Source organism: Brachyhypopomus gauderio, chromosome 9 (assembly GCF_052324685.1).
Source record: "Brachyhypopomus gauderio isolate BG-103 chromosome 9, BGAUD_0.2, whole genome shotgun sequence".
NCBI classification, from domain to species: domain Eukaryota; kingdom Metazoa; phylum Chordata; class Actinopteri; order Gymnotiformes; family Hypopomidae; genus Brachyhypopomus; species Brachyhypopomus gauderio.
The window spans coordinates 2,049,108-2,072,353 of record NC_135219.1 but is presented as its reverse complement, the minus strand read 5'-3'; the positions used below and the strand labels follow the sequence as shown (position 1 = coordinate 2,072,353).

Sequence of the window (23,246 nt, the reverse complement as noted above, 5' to 3'; positions counted from 1 at the left end):
TGACTTGAGTCTATTTATGCATTTCTTTATTTTATGAAACGCCAGTGTTGCGACCACTGGTGTGAGGTGCTCTGATGTACACCACCCTGCATTTATAAAGCTCTTCTCATATAGTTACTAGCTGATTGCTTAATCACACAGCGGTGGCTAGAACACTGCAGGACAGATAATGCTCTTCAGATGTGGACACGGAGGGAGGTGGTGTGGGTTGACTGCTGTAGTCTTTTTCATCCACTGTCTGACGTGAGTGTCCATTGTCAAGCCCCTTCCACAGGGACATCCTGTGGAAACGTTATTAATTATAAAGGAAGGCCACAACTAGCTAAATTTGGAAAATGAGTCATGTTTAATATTTTATTGGAAACTTGAAATGGGTAGAGATATGAAAAATGTGTGAAAATCTTTAGATATGTCACATACATTTATAACAGTACATTAGATAAATTTAAACAAGATAAAACCTAGAATTAAAAAATGCATGATAGTAAATCTGAAATTATATGTTCCATATGTGAAACTGGCCTCAGTTAAATACAGGTGAAGGAGAGAAGACAAGTTAAAGAAAGACTTTCATAAGACCTTTAAAAACTTTAAAGCTATTTGAAGCTTTAAAATATTTTATTGAACCTTATAAAATGAGTAAAATACTTGGGCCAAATAACTAAGTAACATGTTCAGGTTTTTTCTTTCTATTAAACGTACCTTGGCCCTTAATATGAACCACATAATTTCACAATAGATCCAGAATCACAATAAGAATTTTGACATCTATAAAGCTTAGAGGGTCCATGCTAGATTTACTCAGAGAACTAGTCAGACAGAATGACATACATCATTTATTCATACACAAATGATTAGAAAAAAATCAGGAAAAAAACTGGAACCTAACTAAAACTAAAGTTGAAAGTCACTGGATCCATCAGTAGATCTGAAGTGATCAGGATCTACTCAAATACTGGCCGCTGCCATTTCTCTGCACCCTAGACTAAGAGCTGCTGTCTGAGATCAGTTGCATTTGCTCCGAGTTCAATATGACTGGTTTCATTGTTCTGTGTTTGATTATCTGAGATCAGTTTCACTTGGTGGTGAGCTGAAATAGTTACAGTGTAGGAGGGGTTTCCTCTAGGCTCACTCGGCGCAGTCATGTTATGGCTAAAGGCTAACTTTTATAGCCAACCTATTTTGTCTCACAGCTTATTTGGTCCATAACCACATCATGAAGTTAAACTGTAAATAAAGTAATTCGTTTGCTCCCAAAAGATGGTAAAATTTTAGACCAATTGAAAACAGATGTTTGCTTGTTTTATGCCTATTTGCTTCCTCAAAGTGTACAAGACCAAGTCGAAGGAACATAACAGAACTTCCAGAACCTACAGAACATAAGCAGAGAAAATGTCCGACTTCTGTCCTCTGCTACTCAACCATTCTGCATTTTTGCCACAGAGTGATAATGTACAGTGGGGAATCACCAAAAGAGTCTCATTCAGGAAAGATGTCAGAACAGAACTTGAGCTCCCTAACAAGCCAACTCAGTTGACGACAAATTACGATGTCTCTCACGTTTTTAGCAATAATAAGAACCCACGGGCTAGGTGTCCGAGATGCAAACAAAAACCTCCGCTGATATGATAAAAATGTTCTGGCAACATTAAAACCAGAAGTAAAACAAAATAAAGGATGCCAGGGGAAGAGCGGGCTGTCTCATGGAGTGAGAGAAACTACAAAAAATAACCTCCCTAAAACCAAAGACTAAAAAATCAGGTTAGAAAACAGATAATAAATTGAAAAACAAATCCAGGATGGAAAGGAGGAAAATTCCCATTAATCAAGATATCGTACCGGCTGACCTGTGACACGAGAACACTCATGAAAAGACTGTGAGACTTGTTGAGAAGTCACTCAGCCTATGTAAAGCCATCAAGGCAATTGTAGCTCACCCAGCCTAATTTAGCTGGTTTAGCAGATTGGCTCCCTCTATTGGTGGCTGGTGGGGTAGTCCGGGAGCCAACGCTTTAAAATTACATTTTTTAAAAGCAGCATTTGGTTATATGACGCTTTAATTATTTTTTACTATTCATTACTATTTATGAAATACCACAGACTCATCATTTAGATCACACAACTTCACTGTTCCCCAGGTTAACCCAAACCCAGCACGGAGGGGCTGGGTGAATTTGGTCTTGACTCTGTGTAGGAGAGTCATGGTGTCCGAGACTCCGTAGAAGGACAAAGTTCCTGCACCGTGATCCACATACACTCCAATTCTGGAGAACGATGGACCATGGATCTTAGTCTTAATGTTGTTGTGCCAGAAAGAGAGATCAGGAAAACACACCAGACACCAGGACTGATCGTTACACCCAAATCCACACTCCACGCCACCGCCCTTCCGCTGGATCGCCTCGCACGAGAGCGATATCGTCAGCCAGTAGCCCGTACTGCTCCACTCCGCCTCCCAGTAACAGCGTCCACACACACTCTCCTTACACAACACCTGCTCCCAGGAGTCAAACCTCTCTGGGGAGTCTGGGTAAGTGTGGACCGAGCCATCGAACTTCACCACTCTGTTCCCTTCCGACAGTCGGAGGAACCGATGGGCCGTGATGGGATCCAGAGTCATCTCGCAAGAGTCTTTAAAAACAAGCATAACACAACATAACATAACATAACATAACATAACATAACATAACATAAGCAACCGTGTTTAAATTAGGCAATCATTCAATTATTGTGTGTTTGTCTGTGTGCGTGTGTGTGTGTGTGTGTGTGTGTGTGTGTGTGTGTGTGTGTGTGTTATACATTTCAGAAAATCTTCTCTGGTCTTTGGTTCTGAAGGTAATGGCTCCTGAATTGTTGCATCTGTAGAGGGAATGAAAGACACAGAAGAGCAGGAAAATACAGCAGCCAGTGAAAATTCTCAAAAGGTCACGATCTGTGCATTACATGTAATCTTATTATATTCTGCATTTTCTGTTAAACATGTATGCTGACAGAATGAACCATGTCTCTCCACATCTTATTTCTAGTTTTTTCTAGTCTTGTTAAATGTATTAAATGTTCACAAAGAAGGAGAAAACATTGGCTTTCCACACCGACAACATAATTTTAATGTCTCTTTCTGTCTCCGTCCAGTAGAGGGCGTAATTAGAAAACATATGTAGCACTTACTGAGCCGTGGGGTCTTGCTGATAGATTTCTTCATTTTTTACAGTGACAGATGCTGATAGACTTCTGTGGATAGAATATTTAATGTTGGCTGGCACCCCTGGTCTAATCTACAATACAGGAAATATTTAAGACAAATGTACAAGGAAAATGAAAGGTTCAAGGTACCAAGGATCTCAGACAAAATCACAGCAATGGTCACTTTTGATTTCATACAAGTTTGCTTTGGTTTTAATTTGGTCTGAGATCGTTACTCTTTATCACTCGTGACTATTTCTTCATTACTCTTGTACACCAACAAAACAACGCTGACTCATATGGGAGGGGTTCCCAGGTGTTCCCAGGTGTTTCCAGTCCTCTCTCTCTCTGTCTGCTACTACTTTGTGGAGAGGAAAGCTATTTTTTACACCTCTCCTCAGGTGTCTAGCCTTTCACCCAAAGCAGCTTAATTTGGCTTTACTAAGATCAGCTCTTGGCCAGCCAGACAGAGGAGGGAACAGACTTTCTTCTAGAAGACTTACATCTCACATCTAGCAGAATATGTTACATTCATCATCAAGTAATCACACTCTATGTTACAGAAGAAACACAAATGAATGATTAAATAATCACACAAGCTATAGTCACATATCCATACATTAAACAAATGTCCACTTTTGCATAATGAATGAATGAATAAAGGGACATAAAATATATATTCAGGTCCAAGTATCTACACAATTATCACGTTATACAGATATTATACAGTTATTGCAGTTTCATTTGTTTTAATTAGCACGTTTCTGCTCAGTTCTATCTTACCCATAACACTCTTGACTTTTAACCAGGATTAACAATGATAAATATAAAAGTTATTAGAAGACTACGACGAGATTCATGTTCTTACCTGTTTAACAACTATTTCTGTTCCACCTGCTGTTCAGTTTCATTTGATCGTAAGGACTGGGAAGATATAGTTGACTTTGAAATGGGCGGAGACTCTCAAAGAATATTTCATAAGTGAAAGCTTTGAGCCACTCTGACTAACAGAATGTTGCTGAATGTTTATGACAGAATCAGTTTCACTTTCCCTGAAAATGTTGGAGTGGGAGTCTGCTTCTCTCTCTCTGGGGGCGTCATACACATCACTACATTTTCACAAAATAATTAAATCAATTGCAGGGCAATAATAATTACATGAACTTTTACATTACATGTACTTTATTATTTTTTTATTTGGGCTTTTCTTGTATGTACTTTCTAAGCATTCTACATTCACCAGTGTTTTCACACAAGTCTGACTGTGAAAAACTTTCAATCTTTTAGATCTTTTATTTCAAACACTGCCAAATCTGTTATTCTGTTTCTCAGCCTCTTCTTCCAAACATTGATATTAAAACATTAATCTGTCAGAATGTGTGATAATAAATCTGTAAGGGGCTGACTGCTTTGACCCGAATCAGCCACCAGATGGAGGCAGTGAGCTACCACACAGTAATTGCCAGCATCAGTGTAAGTGTAGACAAGCAAATCTATGTTTGCTGGACAATCCTTTTTATCTCACTCAACCACATGCTGTTCACCCAACCCTCCTGACATGGCATGATCTGGGTTTGGACCTCAAGTTTGGTCCTGGGGTCTGAACCCCAATTGTTTAAGTCAGGTGTCATGTTTAATTCACTGTATTATCTCATGGTGGCTGCTAGCGCTCTCACTCTCCCAGTAACTGTGACAGTTATGACATTGTTGGTCACGTGTGACAACGTATAAGTTTAGAGGAGTCTACGTGATGTAGATTAGCATTGTTTATAATTTTCTTTCCTTTGGCTTTGTTCATTCTTCTCTTAACCGAGTAGCTCCTGTGGTGGTGTTTGTACTTGTCTTTTTATTATATTCCAGTGTTTGTTTTGTTGTCCCTTTGTAAATCCACCATAACACACCGTTGTACTGTTAAGCTGTGTCTGCATGGCCTGATCTGGTGTGGTAGTTTGTGATCAGGGAGCCCTGGCTTACAAGGCTTGGACTAGAGCCAACATCAGGTGGGCTCATCATATGATGAAGAGTTTAGAGTGCATGACCCCTGTACGTGTAATTAAGAAGACACAATAGCCGTGTTTTTATACCCAAGGAAAGAATGCATTTATTTTGTGTAGGATTCATTTTTGACACTAATCATTATGCAACCTGAATTGCAAATAGAAATCCCACTCTGACCAGTCTTGTTACTATTTCTATTTCATCAGTTAGCAATTCTGCTGTACCATTTCATTCTGGATCACATGACATGCAGAGCTGAGCTAAGAGTGAATGTTTCCTGTGATTTATTTTGAAAATATCTGGGTTCAGATATGAAACACAATGAGAATGTAGCAATGGTGTCTAACTTCTGTATTATAGCACAGATGCCTTATTTTGAGTCACATAACTTAACAAATGATCCTAAATAAAGTTCAAACCCAGCACAGAGGGGCTGAGTGAATGTGGTCTGGACTCTGTGTAGGAGGGTCATGGTGTTGGAGACTCCGTAGAAGGACAGAGCACCGTGATCCACATACACTCCAATTCTGGAGGACGGTGGACCAGGTATCTCACTCTTAATGTTGTTATGCCAGTAGGACAGAGCAGAGGAACATTCCAGACTCCAGGACTGATCGTTGTGTCCAAACCAACACTCATGACTCCGTCCTTTCCTGCTGATCCCTCTATATGACACAGATATGGAGACTGTCCAATCTCGGCTACTCCAGTCAACCTCCCAGTAACCGCGTGGATACACACTCTCCCGAGACAGCACCTGCCTCCAGTAGGAAAATCTCTCAGGCTGATCCGGATACGGCTGGGCTCGCTTTACACACGTTACTGCTCTGTTCTCCTCAGACAGACACAGGAAATCGTGGGCCGTGTTGGGATCCAAACTCATCCGACAGAAATCTAAACGAACAAATGAATTAAAATAATTGGATTGTATCACTTATAATAAAATAAAATTGATCTTGGATTTTATGTATCAATATTTGATATTTCTCTATAGTATTTCATTTTTATTTCTATATTTTGCATGCATGGTGTTATGCGAGGCTTAAAGCAGAAAGTCAGTCGGGGAGCGTCTTTTAGTTCCGTTTTATTTACCAAATTGCAAGTATAGACATACACACACAGCGACGACGCAATGGCAAAGACTGAGAAAGAACAACACGCACATTTAAATACACAACAAAACAAGACACAAGCGCTGCACATGACGATGAGGAAACAAGAGACGGTTGCAACGAATAATATGAGCGATATAGACGAACACGCACCACTAGACGCACACGGAAACGGACCATATATAGCCAGAGGGTCAGGGGCTGTACCGGGACATAGGCCTATGGGTCACCAAATATAGGTTATTAAGTTGATTTAAAAAAACTGTACATGCATGCGTACAAACACCAATTTTTTCAGTTAAATTCAACTCCTTAATGTGTCTATTGCACTCTTCCAGTATGTGTGTGTATGTGTGTGTGTGTGTGTGTGTGTGTGTGTGTGTGTGTGTGTGTGTGACATACATTGAAGAAAATCTTCTCTGGTCTTTGGTTCTGAAAGAGTGATGACCTCCGCTGTGGCAGATGTCCATAGAAAAATAAAATAGCAATAAAAGATCTTTATATTTAAACAAACAAACACAAACAAGAAAACAAGCAAACAAGGTCAGCTACTCTAAAAGGTCAAATCAGGTATAACCTTTATGTATCTCTATATATTTTAATGAGCTTTGTGTTTCTGTGAAAATAGCACAATTGCCTGGGTATCTTTACAGAACAAAATTCTATTATTGCTGTATGTGTTGATTATGCAATGTATGTGTCTATTATTGTTGATGTAAGTAACCTGGCACACAACATTTACTAGGACTCGTGTGTTAAGTCCAAAAAAGCATCTAACTAATGTGTACAGGCAGTGCCGTTTCAAGGTATTTGGGGGCCCCAAGCAAAGACACCAACCGGGGCCCCCCCAACCTCCACACCAGAAATCTCATGCCCAAACCCAGGCCCGTCGCGATGGGGCAGGCAAACCAGGCAATTGCTTGGGGCCCCAAGCTGGCCTGGGGCCCCCAGACAACAACAGGTTAAGAATTAAATGCAGCGACAAACTGTGTGAGCCCCCTTTACATTCTCAAAGTCATGAGCAATGACACTGTTCTCAGAATCCCCCTCAAGGGGGCCCCTCCCACCAGCTGCTGAAGGCAGGCAGACACTGTCCTGGCAGACAGCCAAGTTTTAGACGCCGGCAAATATGAAACTTAACCATGAAGTGAATTTATCCATCAGGAAGCCAAAAGAGAAAACAAAAGAAGGAAGAGGAACACAAAAAAACTAGTGGTGGGCCGTTAACGGCGTTCGTTAATTTGATACTCTTATCGGGCGATATAAAAATTATCGCCGTTAATCTATCTACTAAATGGGTAAGCAAACTATGATGACTTTCAACTTGACAGTTTAGCTCGGCTGTAATCCTAACCAAATTGCACAGTAGGGGCGAGAACGAGTTTTCAAACCTGTGAATTAAAAATCGTACGTGTGTTTACATGGATGCAGCCACGAAGTCGCCAGGTTTGCTTCATGGAAAATTCATTTTTAGGAACGTAAAATATTACCGGAGCGGAGCTCGGAGCGGTCGTTTTCTGCATGATCCTAGCGCTAGATTCGTCGCTATTTAAATATTTATTTTTAACCGTTAAAACTGCAGAGGACCAAACCGGTGTTCTGAAAATCTGTGCTACCCCTCGAGCTGTCCTACCTTGGGCTACTGCGCATGCTAAGATTACGTCACTCTCAGCGCACATGGCGCACACCCGTAGCGCAAAATTATAGACATATCTATCGATTCTTGCTACCATGTCAAAATGTAGTACCACAGCAGTAGCTGTACGTACGATCATGTTATAGGCTATATTACCTTATCCGAACGTGCTTCTACCATTGATACTGTATGTACGATCATTTAATAGGCTATATTACCTTATATGAACGTGCTTGTACCATTAATACTGTAGGTACGATCATTTTATAGGCTACATTACCTTATCCAAACATGCTTCTACCATTAATACTGTAGGTACGATCATTTTATAGGCTACATTACCTTATCCAAACATGCTTCTACCATTAATACTGTAGGTACGATCATTTTATAGGCTACATTACCTTATCCAAACATGCTTCTACCATTAATACTGTAGGTACGATCATTTTATAGGCTACATTACCTTAACAGAACGTGCATCCAACATTAATACTGTAGGTAGGTACGATCATATTATAGGCTATATTACCTTATCCGAACGTGCTTCTAGCATTAATACTGTACGTACGATCATTTAATAGGCTATCTTACCTTATTTGAACGTGCTTCTGCCATTAATATTGTAGGTATGATCATATTATAGGCTATATTACCTTATCAGAACGTGTGTACAGCATTAATACTGTAGGTACGATCATATTATAGGCTATATTTACCTTATCAGAACGTGCGTACAGCATTAATACTGTAGGTACGATCATATTATAGGCTATATTTACCTTATCAGAACGTGTGTACAGCATTAATACTGTAGGTACGATCATTTTATAGGCTACATTACCTTATCAGAACGTGTGTACAGCATTAATACTGTAGGTAGGTATGATCATTTTATAGGCTATATTACCTTATCCGAACGTGCTTCTACCATTAATAAAATCACAAGTCATTATTGAAACAATGCACTGGAGCAAAACAAATTTTAATTATACATTATGATACAGTTATTGCAAATTATTCTAGAATAAAACTGAACATTAAAAATACTACAAAAATAACACTGCAGTTTTGGTCTCTCAGTGTTGGTCTGTTAAAATTTCTGTACTGCATCGGTAGTTGTACCATTTCTGTTATGTTCTTGTCGTCAGCATCACCTTCTAACATGGAGAAATGACAGCGCAAACGTCATGAACGTTACATGGTTATTTACTTGTATTTAAGAAAATTGCTTCAGAAATATAAAATAGCCAAACTGAACGAATGTTAAGCGTTAAGAAGTGCTCGTTTTGAAGTGAATCAACTAAAACCAGTTAGTGTAGGACACTAGAATGAACAGATGGATAAAATCGAGTACGGCGAGGCTAAAACAGACATTTGAAACCTCCACTTGTTGGAAACACTCGAGCAAATAGTAATATTTACGAGGTCTTTCCTAGGATAATCACAAAAATATTTAACAATTGTCGAAAAAACACAATAAAATGCAAAAAGATTTACATTGCAATATGATTAAATACGAGAAATGGGCAAAACTCACCGTTATTCCAAGACAAAAAACAGCTGGTAGCGCAAAATTCTGGGCTACGCTGACAGTGACGTAATCTTAGCATGCGCATGCGCAGTAGCCCAAGGTAGGACAGCTCGAGGGGTAGCACAGATTTTCAGAACACCGGCTTTTGAAAAAGTCCCCCCCAAATTATGTCCGTGAGGTTAAATGTACTAAATGTTGGCTTACATTTCAAATATCATGTTTAGCTGAATAAACATGTTATCAACCCCTTTTAATGTACAGTATGTAGGCTTACAAATTCATGTTTAACTGAATAAACCGTTGAACACGAGTAGCCTACATTTTATTGAGTATGTTTTTTTTCTTCAAGTATTAAAGTAGAACAGCTTCCTCAAGCAGTCATTGATGCATTTTGGAAACAGGAGATGAGCCCCTGGTCTAATGCACCCTCTGTATTAAGAAACCCTATCTCAAAAGCTGACTTTTAGTTATTACTTGGGTAGCACACATATGAGCCATTTTAATATAGATTAATCTAGATTAATTTCAAGATTTCAGTGAGATTAATCTAGATAAAAAAAATTAATCTATGCCCACCCCTAAAAAAACACAAGACAGTGGTAAGTGATGATTTACACTGGATAAATTAGGCCTACCTGTACAAATGGTGTAATTTAGCAGCAGGTAGGCTAAAAACAATATATACTCCCGGGTAATCCCATACTTAAATCTGCTATGTTCAGCTACAAGTAGTAAATTTGTAGGGGGTTTGGGCATGAGATTTCTGGTGTGGAGGTTGGGGGGGCCCCGGTTGGTGTCTTTGCTTGGGGCCCCCAAATACCTTGAAACGGCACTGCCCAAACCCCCCTCCGGCCAAAAAAAAAAAACATATCTGGCCGCAGTCCACCTTCAAGAACCACAGCATATACACCTCAAACTAACTACTTTACAAATTTACTACTTGTAGCTGAACATAGCAGATTTAAGTATGGGATTACCCGGGAGTATATATTGTTTTTAGCCTACCTGCTGCTAAATTACACCATTTGTACAGGTAGGCCTAATTTATCCAGTGTAAATCATCACTTACCACTGTCTTGTGTTTTTTTAGGGGTGGGCATAGATTAATTTTTTTTATCTAGATTAATCTCACTGAAATCTTGAAATTAATCTAGATTAATCTATATTAAAATGGCTCATATGTGTGCTACCCAAGTAATAACTAAAAGTCAGCTTTTGAGATAGGGTTTCTTAATACAGAGGGTGCATTAGACCAGGGGCTCATCTCCTGTTTCCAAAATGCATCAATGACTGCTTGAGGAAGCTGTTCTACTTTGATACTTGAAGAAAAAAAACATACTCAATAAAATGTAGGCTACTCGTGTTCAACGGTTTATTCAGTTAAACATGAATTTGTAAGCCTACATACTGTACATTAAAAGGGGTTGATAACATGTTTATTCAGCTAAACATGATATTTGAAATGTAAGCCAACATTTAGTACATTTAACCTCACGGACATAATTTGGGGGGGACTTTTTCAAAAGCCGGTTTGGTCCTCTGCAGTTTTAACGGTTAAAAATAAATATTTAAATAGCGACGAATCTAGCGCTAGGACCATGCAGAAAACGACCGCTCCGAGCTCCGCTCCGGTAATATTTTACGTTCCTAAAAATGAATTTTCCATGAAGCAAACCTGGCGACTTCGTGGCTGCATCCATGTAAACACACGTACGATTTTTAATTCACAGGTTTGAAAACTCGTTCTCGCCCCTACTGTGCAATTTGGTTAGGATTACAGCCGAGCTAAACTGTGAAGTTGAAAGTCATCATAGTTTGCTTACCCATTTAGTAGATAGATTAACGGCGATAATTTTTATATCGCCCGATAAGAGTATCAAATTAACGAACGCCGTTAACGGCCTACCACTAGTTTTTTTGTGTTCCTCTTCCTTCTTTTGTTTTCTCTTTTGGCTTCCTGATGGATAAATTCACTTCATGGTTAAGTTTCATATTTGCCGGCGTCTAAAACTTGGCTGTCTGCCAGGACAGTGTCTGCCTGCCTTCAGCAGCTGGTGGGAGGGGCCCCCTTGAGGAGGATTCTGAGAACAGTGTCATTGCTCATGACTTTGAGAATGTAAAGGGGGCTCACACAGTTTGTCGCTGCATTTAATTCTTAACCTGTTGTAGTCTGGGGGCCCCAGGCCAGTTTGGGGCCCCAAGCAATTGCCTGGTTTGCCTGCCCCATCGTGACGGGCCTGTGTACAGGAAACGACTCTGTAGTGTGTGTGTATGTGTGTGTGTGTGTGTGTGTGTGTGTGTGTGTGTGTCTGCTTGCAAGTCAATTCCAAAAAGCAGCAATAAAGCGATATTTACAAAGCTAATTTGGGGAACAGGATTCTTTACACTCACGCAGAGTGAAGATTTGCATCAGATTAAGTCTGAAAGCGACAGGACTCTCTTACCTTGTAGAGAGACTTTGTTGAATTCTTTTGTGCAGAATTCCTCCAATTGCTCTTTAAGACTTGAAAGACTTTTTTTTAATCCGTCAAATGAAAGCTGTTTATTGACATTGAAATTGATGCACAGGGCGTCCACGATTCCAGGACAGTTGAAAACGGACAGGAAACTCTACGGGCATTAGGACCATGATGGAGAACACAAGTGTACAGAATTCATGTCTTTCTGAAAATTGGTTTGCAGAAAGACCTGTTTATTGTTGCCATAATGGTCTGTTGGGAATGTGTATGTACTACATACTAAATACACATTTGAGAATATATGAAAGACACACACACAAACACACACCTCATATCTGTGCATGAATCAGTGCTCGTTACCTGGAGGAATTGGATGTGATCCTCTGTGTGGGAGAGCTGCTCTAGTTCAGTGTCTCTCCTCTTAAGATCAGTGATCTCCTGATCCAGTTTCTCCAGAAGTTCTTCAGCTCGACTCAGTTCAGCCTTCTCCTGATTTCTGATCAGCTCTCTCAACTCTGAGCACTTATTCTCAATGAATTGGATCAGCTCAGTAGAGATCCTCTCACTGTCCTCTACTGCTACCTGTGCAGAATGCTGTTATGAGACAGGAGAACAGATGGTACATTTAAGGTTGAATTATTATGTGTCTATCTGGAAGAGAGGTCTGTCTGGAGGAGAGGTTTGTCTGGAGGAGAGGTCTGTCTGGAGGAGAGGTCTGTCTGGAGGAGTGGTCTGTCGGGAGGAGAGGTTTGTCTGAATGAGAGATCTGTCTGGAGGAGTGGTCTGTCTGGAGGAGAGGTCTGTATGGAGGAGTGGTCTGTATGGAGGAGTGGTCTGTCTGGAGGAGAGGTGTGTCTGGAGGTCTGTCTGAAGGAGACGTGTGTCTGGAGGAGAGGTGTGTCTGGAGGAGAGGTCTGTCTGGAGGAGTGATCTGTCTGGAGGAGTGATCTGTCTGGAGGAGTGGTCTGTCGGGAGGAGAGGTTTGTCTGAATGAGAGATCTGTCTGGAGGAGTGGTCTGTCTGGAGGAGAGGTCTGTCTGGAGGAGAGGTCTGTATGGAGGAGTGGTCTGTCTGGAGGAGAGGTCTGTCTGGAGAAGTGGCCTGTCTGGAGGAGTGGCCTGTCTGGAGGAGTGGTCTGTCTGGAGGAGAGGTGTGTCTGGAGGAGAGGTCTGTCTGAAGGAGAGGTCTGTCTGGAGGAGAGGTGTGTATGGAGGAGTGGTCTGTCTGGAGGAGAGGTCTCTCTGGAGGTTTGTCTGAGCTCTGAAATGTCAGCTCCAGAAGTTCTTTGCACAGTTCTCACCTTCAGAGTGTTCACAGCCTGCCGAAGCTCCTGGACCTTCTCCTCCTTCTCCTGGATTCTCTGCTGGGATTTTATCTGCACCTCCTTTAACTGAGTCTGAGTGGAAAATAATGAGTTAAAAGTAACAACAACAACAACAACAACATCAATACTAATGCACACCTCCTTTAGCTCACAATGTGGACATATTAAACATATTTTTCTGTTTGTCTTTTATGGTATAAGAAGGTGTGTCTAAAGAAGAGTTTATTGACAGGGCTTTAACTCTGCCATATGGCTTCTGAACAGCTGATTAGACTGTAAATTATTTACTCCGTTGGTCACTGAACATTACAAGTTCACCTGCTCTGGTTATGTCACTTTTCTCCTCACAGTACTTTTCAAGTAATTTCAAAATCCCATAAATTCAGGATCTGGATGTGACAACATTTAAATTCACAACACAGATGTAGCCAAACAATAGAAAAACAATTTGAATTATCTGAATAGGAAAATAAATGATAGTTCTGACCTGTTTTTGGGTTCTTTCTGCTGCAGCTGAAACTGTATCATGACCTTTGTGTTCATCCATCGTACACAAATAACAGATGCAGCTCTGGTCAGTACGACAGTAGATCTCAATCAGTTTATCATGTTGAGGACAGATCTTGTCTTGTAGCTGCGTGAAGGCTTTGATTAATTTGTGCTTTTTCAAAGCAGGAACTTCATAATGAGGTTTAAGATGTGTTTCACAGAATGACGTCTGACACACCAGACAGGATTCGCTGGCTTTGCGTTTTGTCCCAGTACAGAAATCACACTCCACATCTCCAGGTCCAGCGTAACCAGTGAGTCCAGTGAGTTCTGCCATCTTCAGTTTCTCCACCACTTCAGCCAGCATGTTGTTCCTGCGTAGAACAGGCCTTGGAGTGAAGGTCTCTCTGCACTGGGGGCAGCTGTAGACTCCAGTCTGCTCATCCTGATCCCAGTACTCATTAATACACTCCATACAGAAACTGTGTCCACAGTTGATAGTCACTGGATCCTTCAGTAGATCCAAACAGAATGCACAGCTGAACTGGTCCTGATCTACTGAAATACTGGCCTCTGCCATTTCCCTACACAATCAGACTGATTCACTCTGCTTCCCTCTGGCATCAGTGTTGAATCCTATAAGCTCAGTAACAGTAACTTCCTTGTTTTGTATTTGAAGACGTCATATTGTGGGTGGAGAGAAAGAGGAAAAACAAACAGAATTCTTCTGCAGACTTTGGCACAAGTAATGTGCAACTAAGGGCGTACTCACACTAGGCTCTGTGATCCGGGCCCGGGCACGGTTGCCTGCCGAAGCACGGTTCGTTTGGCTAGTGTGAGCGCTCCAACCGTGCCCGGGCCCGGATCAGTTAACCGTGCTCGGGCCCGCTTTGAAGAGGTGGGCCAGGGCACGATTCATGTGGACTCGGGCACGGTTCGCTTCTAGTGTGAGCGCTATCCGTGCCCGGGCCTGCTTGGTGCCTCGTCTGATTGGTTCATTTCGCTGGAACTCAAACATGACATCAGTGATGCGACGCTCACGTTAAACAGTCATAGCGGCAAAGCGATTAGCAGACAATCGTTGTGTTAAATTATCGATAAATCTGTGCTTGCACCGTGTTTCTGCACTCCAAAAATACAATAAAAAGAGAATCGTGAACTCTATAGTGTTGTGCGAGCGCGCTTTTTTTCCAAATAAAGCGGCGTTGTGATGACGTAAGCGTGCTCGGGCCGGGTTGCTGAAGCGAGTGTGAGTGCAGGCCAGAGGGGGAGGGGGGATAACCGGGCCCCAGCACGGAACGAGCAAACCGTGCCTAGTGTGAGTACGCCCTAAATGTCTGCTCACTCACAAACAAGTCTTTTATAATAGCTAAATTAATTGAAGATTATTGTCTGGACTTTCTTTTTCTAACAGAGACTTGGCTTGATAGCAATGGAGCAATAGTGCTAAATGAAGCTTCGCCTCCCAATTCTAACTATTTTAAATAAGAGAGGTGGTGGTGTTTCTACCATATAGCATTCTGCTGTAAGCAGATCTCATTAGGGGAACATTTTACCAAGTGTTGGCTCAATAACCAAGCGTTATCTCAGTGCTGGCAGTGCTGTGGCCTTCACAGACATGATACAGTCCCTCCCTCCTTTCTCAGAAAATGGAAATAAGTTAGTTGAAACATTCACACACAGAGTTAGGAGCTGTATTGATGTTGTGGCACCAAAGGTAACTAAATTTTTTTCTGGTAGAATTAAGTTTCCTTGGATAAACACTCCATCTATTGTAAAACTTAAGCAAGATTGCAGGCAGGCTGAGAGACGTTGGCAAAGGTCAAAATTGGAAGTAGATTTTGATATTTATAAAAAAACATTGCAGAATTACAATAGGGAAGTGAAATCAACACAGATAAACTACTTCACCACCTTAATGGATTCATCCAATAATAACTCAGCTGCCCGGTTCAGAAGTATAGACCAGCTAGTAAACCCCACCTCTTGTTCAGAAGTATAGACCTGCTAGTAAACCCCACCTCCTGTGTCTTCACTGTTCAGAAGTATAGACCAGCTAGTAAACCCCACCTCCTGTTCAGAAGTATAGACCTGCTAGTAAACCCCACCTCCTGTGTCTTCCCTGTTCAGAAGTATAGACCGGCTAGTAAACCCCATTTCATGTTCAGAAGTATAGACCGGCTACTAAACCCCACCTCCTGTGTCTTCACTGTTCAGAAGTATAGACCGGCTAGTACCAGCTAGTAAACCCCACCTGTTGTGTCATCCCTGTTCAGAAATATAGACCTGTTTGTAAACCCCACCTCCTGTGTCTTCCCTGTTCAGAAGTATAGACCTGCTAGTAAACCCCACCTTCTGTGTCTTCCCTGTTCAGACGCATAGACCTGAACAGACGCTAGTAAACCCCACCTCCAGTTCAGAAGTATAGATCAGCTAGTAAACCTCACCTCCTGTGTCTTCCCTGAATCTGTTTCAGTTGGAAAATTTTATGAACATTTTTAGAGACAAGATTACTAGCAGAACATAGTGTGGCCGGCTTAAAGTAAGAGCTGTAGAGCCGTCATCAGCAGTTGTGAGTCGAAATATGTCATTTGGGGTAGGAGTAACAGGAAACATACAAATGCACATATAATGTGTATTAAAAGAAAACGGTATATTTTTTTCCTCATTCGTCATAAAGCCATCTGTGAGGAAACATCTGTAATGTTGGTAAAGGGTACTTCATTCCCTCTATTCGGAAATATAAAAATATAGTTCAAAAATAGTCAATGTCATTGGAGTTGGGAGAGTAGAAACTGATTGTCCACGGTATTGTTTTAATATGCGGGGAAAGCGGTCATTTAGTAAATGGCACTGAGTATTCCTGTAAAGCTAGTTGAGACCACAAGGTCTATAGCTTAATGGTGCTAACACAGGGTTGCCAACTCTCACGCATTGAGCGTGAGACACACGCATTTGACTGTCTTCACACGATCTCACGCCACACATCCGATTTCTCACGCCGGAAAAAAAATCTAGTTTATTTACCTCTGTTCGCTCTGGCGCCAACCACCGGCGATCGATCGATCGCGATATAATACTTAATTTGTGTCCATTTTACACCGCCCCGGTAACAATTTATGTTCGCCAACACCCCCCCCCCCCCTTACAATTTACACTCCCCACCCCCTCCAGGTTAAAATCTCACTCCAAGCGATCTTGAAAAGTTGGCAACCGTGCTAACGCTAATGGGTTTTTCACAGCATTGCCTGAGTGATTAGCTTCGGGTGTGGACATCGCTCATGTAAGCATGTATAATCCGATTTAATGGTTCCAGACTTTAAATCACGAGTCTTCCATGCAGTTTATACGTGTATTGTGGATTGCTCACAACGGAGTTACTGTTCTTATAATAATTGGGTAGTGTTGACTGTATTTATTTTGGTAATTTTTGACGAAGAAACGAGATACAAATGCTTGTGTTCGTTTAAGTACGTGATGGTTTTACATGTTAAAAATCTAGCATACAAAATGGGAAACGAGTTGTGTAACCAGCTCAAATACCCATTGTTTGAAAGGAGAAGTAACCCCCTGTAAAACTCTTCCAAGATTCAAGTGACATTTGAATTGTGTTTCGAATTCCATTGTTGAGACGAATGGGTTGAACTGAAGGGAATGTGAATTCTTGTATTGTGTATTTCATTCGTCATAAAGCTATCTGTGAGGAAACGTCTCTAATGTTGCCCATTATACCACAGTTAGTTCCGACCCTACAATGTGATTGGCTGAGAGGCGATCTACGAGTGCCAATATTACACATTATAGCACTGTAACCAAAGCTCTCCATGTATTACTCCGCCACATACAGGTAACCTAGCAACGAAGCAGTGTTTACAAGCCAAACAGCGCAACTACAAACAAGCAGCAACATTATCAAAATGAATTACAGGGAGTTCGTTAAATCTATTGCCTTCGAAAGCATTTGTTTCGATCTGAAACTGGAGGATGAAGTTATAAATGACCAGCCTGATTCCTACAATGAGCCAAGGTTTGTCATGCTTACAAACAATGATTTGGATGAGCTGGAAATGCAGAGAAATGAAGTTAATACCGTAAAACAAAAGTCCTGCCAGAGCCGGAGTGGTTAATCGGGAGATTCGGGAGGATTCCCCAATGGGCCGGCTCATGTCAATCTCTAGTTTGGGCCGATTGGGATGGAAAAATAATTTTGGGCCGGATTTGCGCATGAAACTCCCGGGCTGAAAAAGTGGCCCACTCCGGCCATGCGTCCTGGGCTCTTAATGTATTTACATCCTGATTAAAGAGCAACGACATTGCAGGCGATTTTAGTATTATCAACAAAAATTAAATGAATCAGCTTTTACGACGTTTTTATGGATCCGTCAGAAACGTGAAGGGAGAGTCATATAGCAAGAGCTGGACTGAACAGATACCTGAAGGAACCTCAAATCAGCCGTGGATGGTCAATAATTGTTGTACTTTATTTTTAATAAATACAACTTTATCAACAGTTGTTTTTGTGTATATTTACCGCTATAATATTTATTGGGTAAGGCTGTTCCAGTGTTGTGTAAGTTTAGCAGCGAGCCATTGAATGGAACTATTTTAACTGGCGGAGTATTTTTAACCAAACAGGTCATATTTTCTCGTCCTCTTTAACTCAAAATCTTTCAATAAACAGTGATAATTGAACTGTGGTATAATCGCAATAATACACTCGAGGTTCGTGCTATAACGTGTAATATTGGCACTGCACTGCCGGTTCCAATCGTTCACTTCAAAGAGCCGGCTCTTAGAGCCGGATCGTTCGCGAACGACACATCACTATTAATCAGTCTCTGCAACTGGGAGAATTAAATAATATTCTTAAAACTGCAGTGGTTAAACCACTACTAAAGAACAGAAATCCTGATCCCTCATTTCTCAATAATTATCGACCTATATCTAACCTTCCCGTTCTTAGCAAAATCATTGAAAAAGTTGTCAATCCAGTTGAATATGTTTAAGTAAACCAAATAAATGACACTTTTCAGTCTGGTTTCAGAGCTCTCTCACTTTCTTTTAATGTTTTTTTATTCTGTAAAGCACTTTGAGTTGCATGTATGTCCTATACAAATAAAGATTATAATAATTATTACAATAATTATTATTGTTTTGCATACTAAATTTCTCTGAATTCACTATCTGTGTGGGTCCTTTTATCTCAACATCATAATTTCACTTCTACTTAGTAATATTTCAAATTTGAGCACAGATTTTTAACATACTTGTTTGTGAATTAGTTCTTTTTTTTCAAGAATTTGGAAGTTCAGTACATTTTACATTTTATTCCGTTATGCAAAGCAGGGTTCTGTCCCACTGACGTCAGAAAGGAGAGAGGCCCTATCACATGGGTTAAAGTTCTCCGTCACTACGACGGATTTCCGTCATTTGATTTTTTTGGGGAAAAAATCGTCAAATCATAATAAACAACACTCGCACGTGCTATCTGTTTTGTGGCCGAAATACAGTTGTGATCAAATTTATTCAACCCCCAATGCTGCGAAGGGTTTTATGGAATTCAGTGCACATTTGTAATTGTGTTCATAATGAAATCTTACAAGGACTTGTTAAAGAACTAAATGCAACTAAGATAGCATCAATTTTTTTTGTCATAAAGTATTAAATGGCCTTTTTGTGATTTCTTCATTGACACAATTATTCAACCCCTTTACGACTACCACTCCTAAGAACAGAGGTTCATTCCAGTGTTTTCTATCAGGTATTGAAAACATCTGTGGATGTCAACGAGCAGCAATCAAGCATGATAAGCACCAATTAGGCAGATTTAAAAGGACTGTGATACTCAGCTCCTTCTAGACATCTACTGGTGTGTTTCCAAGCATGGTGAAGGCAAGAGAATGGTCCCAGAAGACAAGAGAAGAGGTTATTGCTCTTCACAAGAATGGCAATGGATATAAAAAGATTGCGAAGTTGTTAAATATTCCAAGAGACACTATCGGAAGTATCATTCGCAAGTTCAAGTTAAAGGGCACAGTGGAAACGTTACCTGGTCGTGGCAGAAAGAAGATCCTGACCGCGACTGCTGTGCGCTACCTGAAGCGTAATGTGGAGAAAAATCTCCGCGTGACTGCTAAGGAACTGAAAAAAGACCTGTCAGATGTGGGCACTGAAGTTTCAGCTCAGACAATAAGGCGCGCACTGCATAACGAAGACCTCCATGCCAGAACGCCCAGACGCACCCCCTTGCTGACTCCAAAGAACAAGAAAAGTCGACTGCAGTATGCCAAAAGTCATGTGGACAAGCCACAAAGGTTTTGGAACAGTGTACTGTGGTCAGATGAAACTAAATTAGAACTGTTTGGGACAATGGACCAGCGCTATGTTTGGAGAAGGAAGAACCAGGCTTATGAACAAAAGAACACCTTGCCTACTGTGAAGCATGGCGGGGGGTCAATTATGCTTTGGGGCTGTTTTGCTTCTAATGGTACAGGAAAGCTTCAACGTGTGCAGGGTACCATGAATTCCCTTCAGTACCAGGAGATCTTGGAGGAAAATGTGATGGAGTCAGTCACAAACCTGCGGCTTGGGAGACGTTGGACCTTCCAACAGGACAATGATCCATGTGATGGCTCACATGGACCGAAGCACACATCCAAGTCCACTAGAGCATGGTTGAACATGAAAGGCTGGAACATTCTAGAGTGGCCATCGCAATCACCAGACTTAAATCCAATTGAGAACCTCTGGTGGGACCTAAAGAAGGCAGTTGCAGTGCGCAAGCCTAAGAATGTGACTGAACTGGAGGCTTTTGCCCATGAAGAATGGGCTAAGATACCCATAGGTCGCTGCAAGACACTTGTGTCAAGCTATGCTTCACGCTTGAAAGCTGTCATAACTGGAAAAGGATGTTGTACTAAGTACTAAAAAATAATGTCACTAGGGGGTTGAATAAAACTGATAATGATGTGAGCACAGTAAAGACATTTGTGGTTATTCCATCATAAATATTATGTTATGTTTGTCTAATTTATAAGTGCCTCTTTGATATAATTGTAAATAAGATGACTGAAATGATCAAAATCAATGTCAAACTGGCCAAAACACTTTATTTCAGTGGGGGTTGAATAAATTTGATCACAACTGTAAATGTGTATTTAATGGGAGTTATCTGGGGGTCCTCTTCCAGAAAATTATTTAAAGATCAAGTCAAATTTAGTGAATCCTGGTTTAAAAGGTATGAAGCTCTCTTGTTTTTATCAGATTCACCATTGCAAAAACATAAGCCGTAAGATTACCTGCTTTAAGTAGGTATGTTACAAAAAAATTAACACCACTGGATAGAGCTTTTAAATGCAAACAGAACAACACCATCCATGTTAAGCCTGGTTTAAGCCTTTACACTTGACGCAGCACGAGTGGCGTGAGCAGCGCGAGGGTCCGCACGCCGAAAATGACGTAATCGCGGTGGCTCCACCCGTGCGCGAGAGCCTCGCAATCGTGCACCTCTCGAATTTTGTAACTTCGCGCGCACAGCGCTTCAGCGCAGTGAACCAAGTCATGTTTGCCGGGTTCATACACCTTTATAAGGTGGAATTAAAGCACTTGTACGTCACTTTCAAGGTCCATTTCAACGCGTTCTCAACGTTAAATTTAATTAAGTAAAATATTTATACATATACTCGAAATGATTCGAAATAATTCTCTTTTTATCACATTATTTAATGGTGGTTTATTTTCAAAACGCCCAATCTTAACGACTTCACGTTCTCTCATGTTTCATCCTGGAATTACAAGAGGCTCGTATTTGTTAGCGTAATAACTGTTCAGTCAGACAGATATTTGTTGTGAAACGAAGTAGTTACATTTTCAAGCATTTTAAAGTACTTTAGCCTAAATTCCAGCACTAATGCAACATTACAATTGGTCAGGTAAATGTTCATTCCCCTGTTTTTGAGGGGACTACACTGCAAAAAGAATGTGATGCAGCAAGTAGCCTCCGCCGTTCGCGCAGGTGTACAGAGTCGCGCGCTACGGTCATGCCAGGCAGGAGGGGGGTAAAAACTTTTCTACGTAACATCCGCAAATCTGAAGGAGGAATGAACCGCAAGTCAATCAAATGACACCGCCGTCATCTATCCAGCGCTGATGAGCGCCAGTGAGAATCATACAGTTGTGATCAAATTTATTCAACCCCCACTGAAATAAAGTGTTTTGGCCAGTTTGACATTGATTTTGATCATTTCAGTCATCTTATTTACAATTATATCAAAGAGGCACTTATAAATTAGACAAACATAACATAATATTTATGATGGAATAACCACAAATGTCTTTACTGTGCTCACATCATTATCAGTTTTATTCAACCCCCTAGTGACATTATTTTTTAGTACTTAGTACAACATCCTTTTCCAGTTATGACAGCTTTCAAGCGTGAAGCATAGCTTGACACAAGTGTCTTGCAGCGACCTATGGGTATCTTAGCCCATTCTTCATGGGCAAAAGCCTCCAGTTCAGTCACATTCTTAGGCTTGCGCACTGCAACTGCCTTCTTTAGGTCCCACCAGAGGTTCTCAATTGGATTTAAGTCTGGTGATTGCGATGGCCACTCTAGAATGTTCCAGCCTTTCATGTTCAACCATGCTCTAGTGGACTTGGATGTGTGCTTCGGTCCATGTGAGCCATCACATGGATCATTGTCCTGTTGGAAGGTCCAACGTCTCCCAAGCCGCAGGTTTGTGACTGACTCCATCACATTTTCCTCCAAGATCTCCTGGTACTGAAGGGAATTCATGGTACCCTGCACACGTTGAAGCTTTCCTGTACCATTAGAAGCAAAACAGCCCCAAAGCATAATTGACCCCCCGCCATGCTTCACAGTAGGCAAGGTGTTCTTTTGTTCATAAGCCTGGTTCTTCCTTCTCCAAACATAGCGCTGGTCCATTGTCCCAAACAGTTCTAATTTAGTTTCATCTGACCACAGTACACTGTTCCAAAACCTTTGTGGCTTGTCCACATGACTTTTGGCATACTGCAGTCGACTTTTCTTGTTCTTTGGAGTCAGCAAGGGGGTGCGTCTGGGCGTTCTGGCATGGAGGTCTTCGTTATGCAGTGCGCGCCTTATTGTCTGAGCTGAAACTTCAGTGCCCACATCTGACAGGTCTTTTTTCAGTTCCTTAGCAGTCACGCGGAGATTTTTCTCCACATTACGCTTCAGGTAGCGCACAGCAGTCGCGGTCAGGATCTTCTTTCTGCCACGACCAGGTAACGTTTCCACTGTGCCCTTTAACTTGAACTTGCGAATGATACTTCCGATAGTGTCTCTTGGAATATTTAACAACTTCGCAATCTTTTTATATCCATTGCCATTCTTGTGAAGAGCAATAACCTCTTCTCTTGTCTTCTGGGACCATTCTCTTGCCTTCACCATGCTTGGAAACACACCAGTAGATGTCTAGAAGGAGCTGAGTATCACAGTCCTTTTAAATCTGCCTAATTGGTGCTTATC

The 23,246-nt window shown here is 41.1% G+C and overlaps 1 protein-coding gene across 8 annotated transcripts; it reads right to left on the bottom strand.

Moving 5' to 3' along the window:
* Positions 1–323: 323 nt before the first annotated feature.
* On the bottom strand, positions 324–16,851 carry LOC143522661 (tripartite motif-containing protein 16-like). 8 transcript variants are annotated; one of them, XM_077016397.1, is made up of 7 exons: positions 13,734–16,851; positions 13,223–13,318; positions 12,283–12,516; positions 11,908–12,073; positions 6,696–6,746; positions 6,447–6,512; positions 5,276–6,075 (listed from the first exon to the last, which is right to left on the bottom strand). In XM_077016397.1, the coding sequence occupies exons 1-7, from the start codon at positions 14,313–14,315 to the stop codon at positions 5,552–5,554; spliced, it is 1,719 nt and encodes a 572-aa protein (XP_076872512.1). In that variant the 5' UTR covers positions 14,316–16,851; the 3' UTR covers positions 5,276–5,551. The 8 variants fall into 8 exon arrangements, with proteins under 8 accessions (XP_076872520.1, XP_076872519.1, XP_076872518.1 ...); XM_077016398.1 differs by having other exon boundaries at positions 12,283–12,504; XM_077016402.1 differs by lacking the exon at positions 6,447–6,512 and adding an exon at positions 6,928–6,938 and having other exon boundaries at positions 6,696–6,757; positions 11,921–12,073; positions 13,734–14,333.
* Between the last annotated feature and the right edge of the window lie 6,395 nt (positions 16,852–23,246).

Bases quoted from the DNA above. Each gene is read 5' to 3' on its own strand.
- LOC143522661 (XM_077016405.1), bottom strand. From the start codon at position 14,315: ATGGCAGAGGCCAGTATTTCAGTAGATCAGGACCAGTTCAGCTGTGCA. The intron at 13,319-13,733 runs GTCAGAACTATC...TTTTCCACTCAG, and splicing joins CAGAAAGAACCCAAAAACAG to ACTCAGTTAAAGGAGGTGCA. The intron at 2,632-2,799 runs GTATAACACACA...TTGTTTTTAAAG, and splicing joins CAGAGAAGATTTTCTGAAAT to ACTCTTGCGAGATGACTCTG.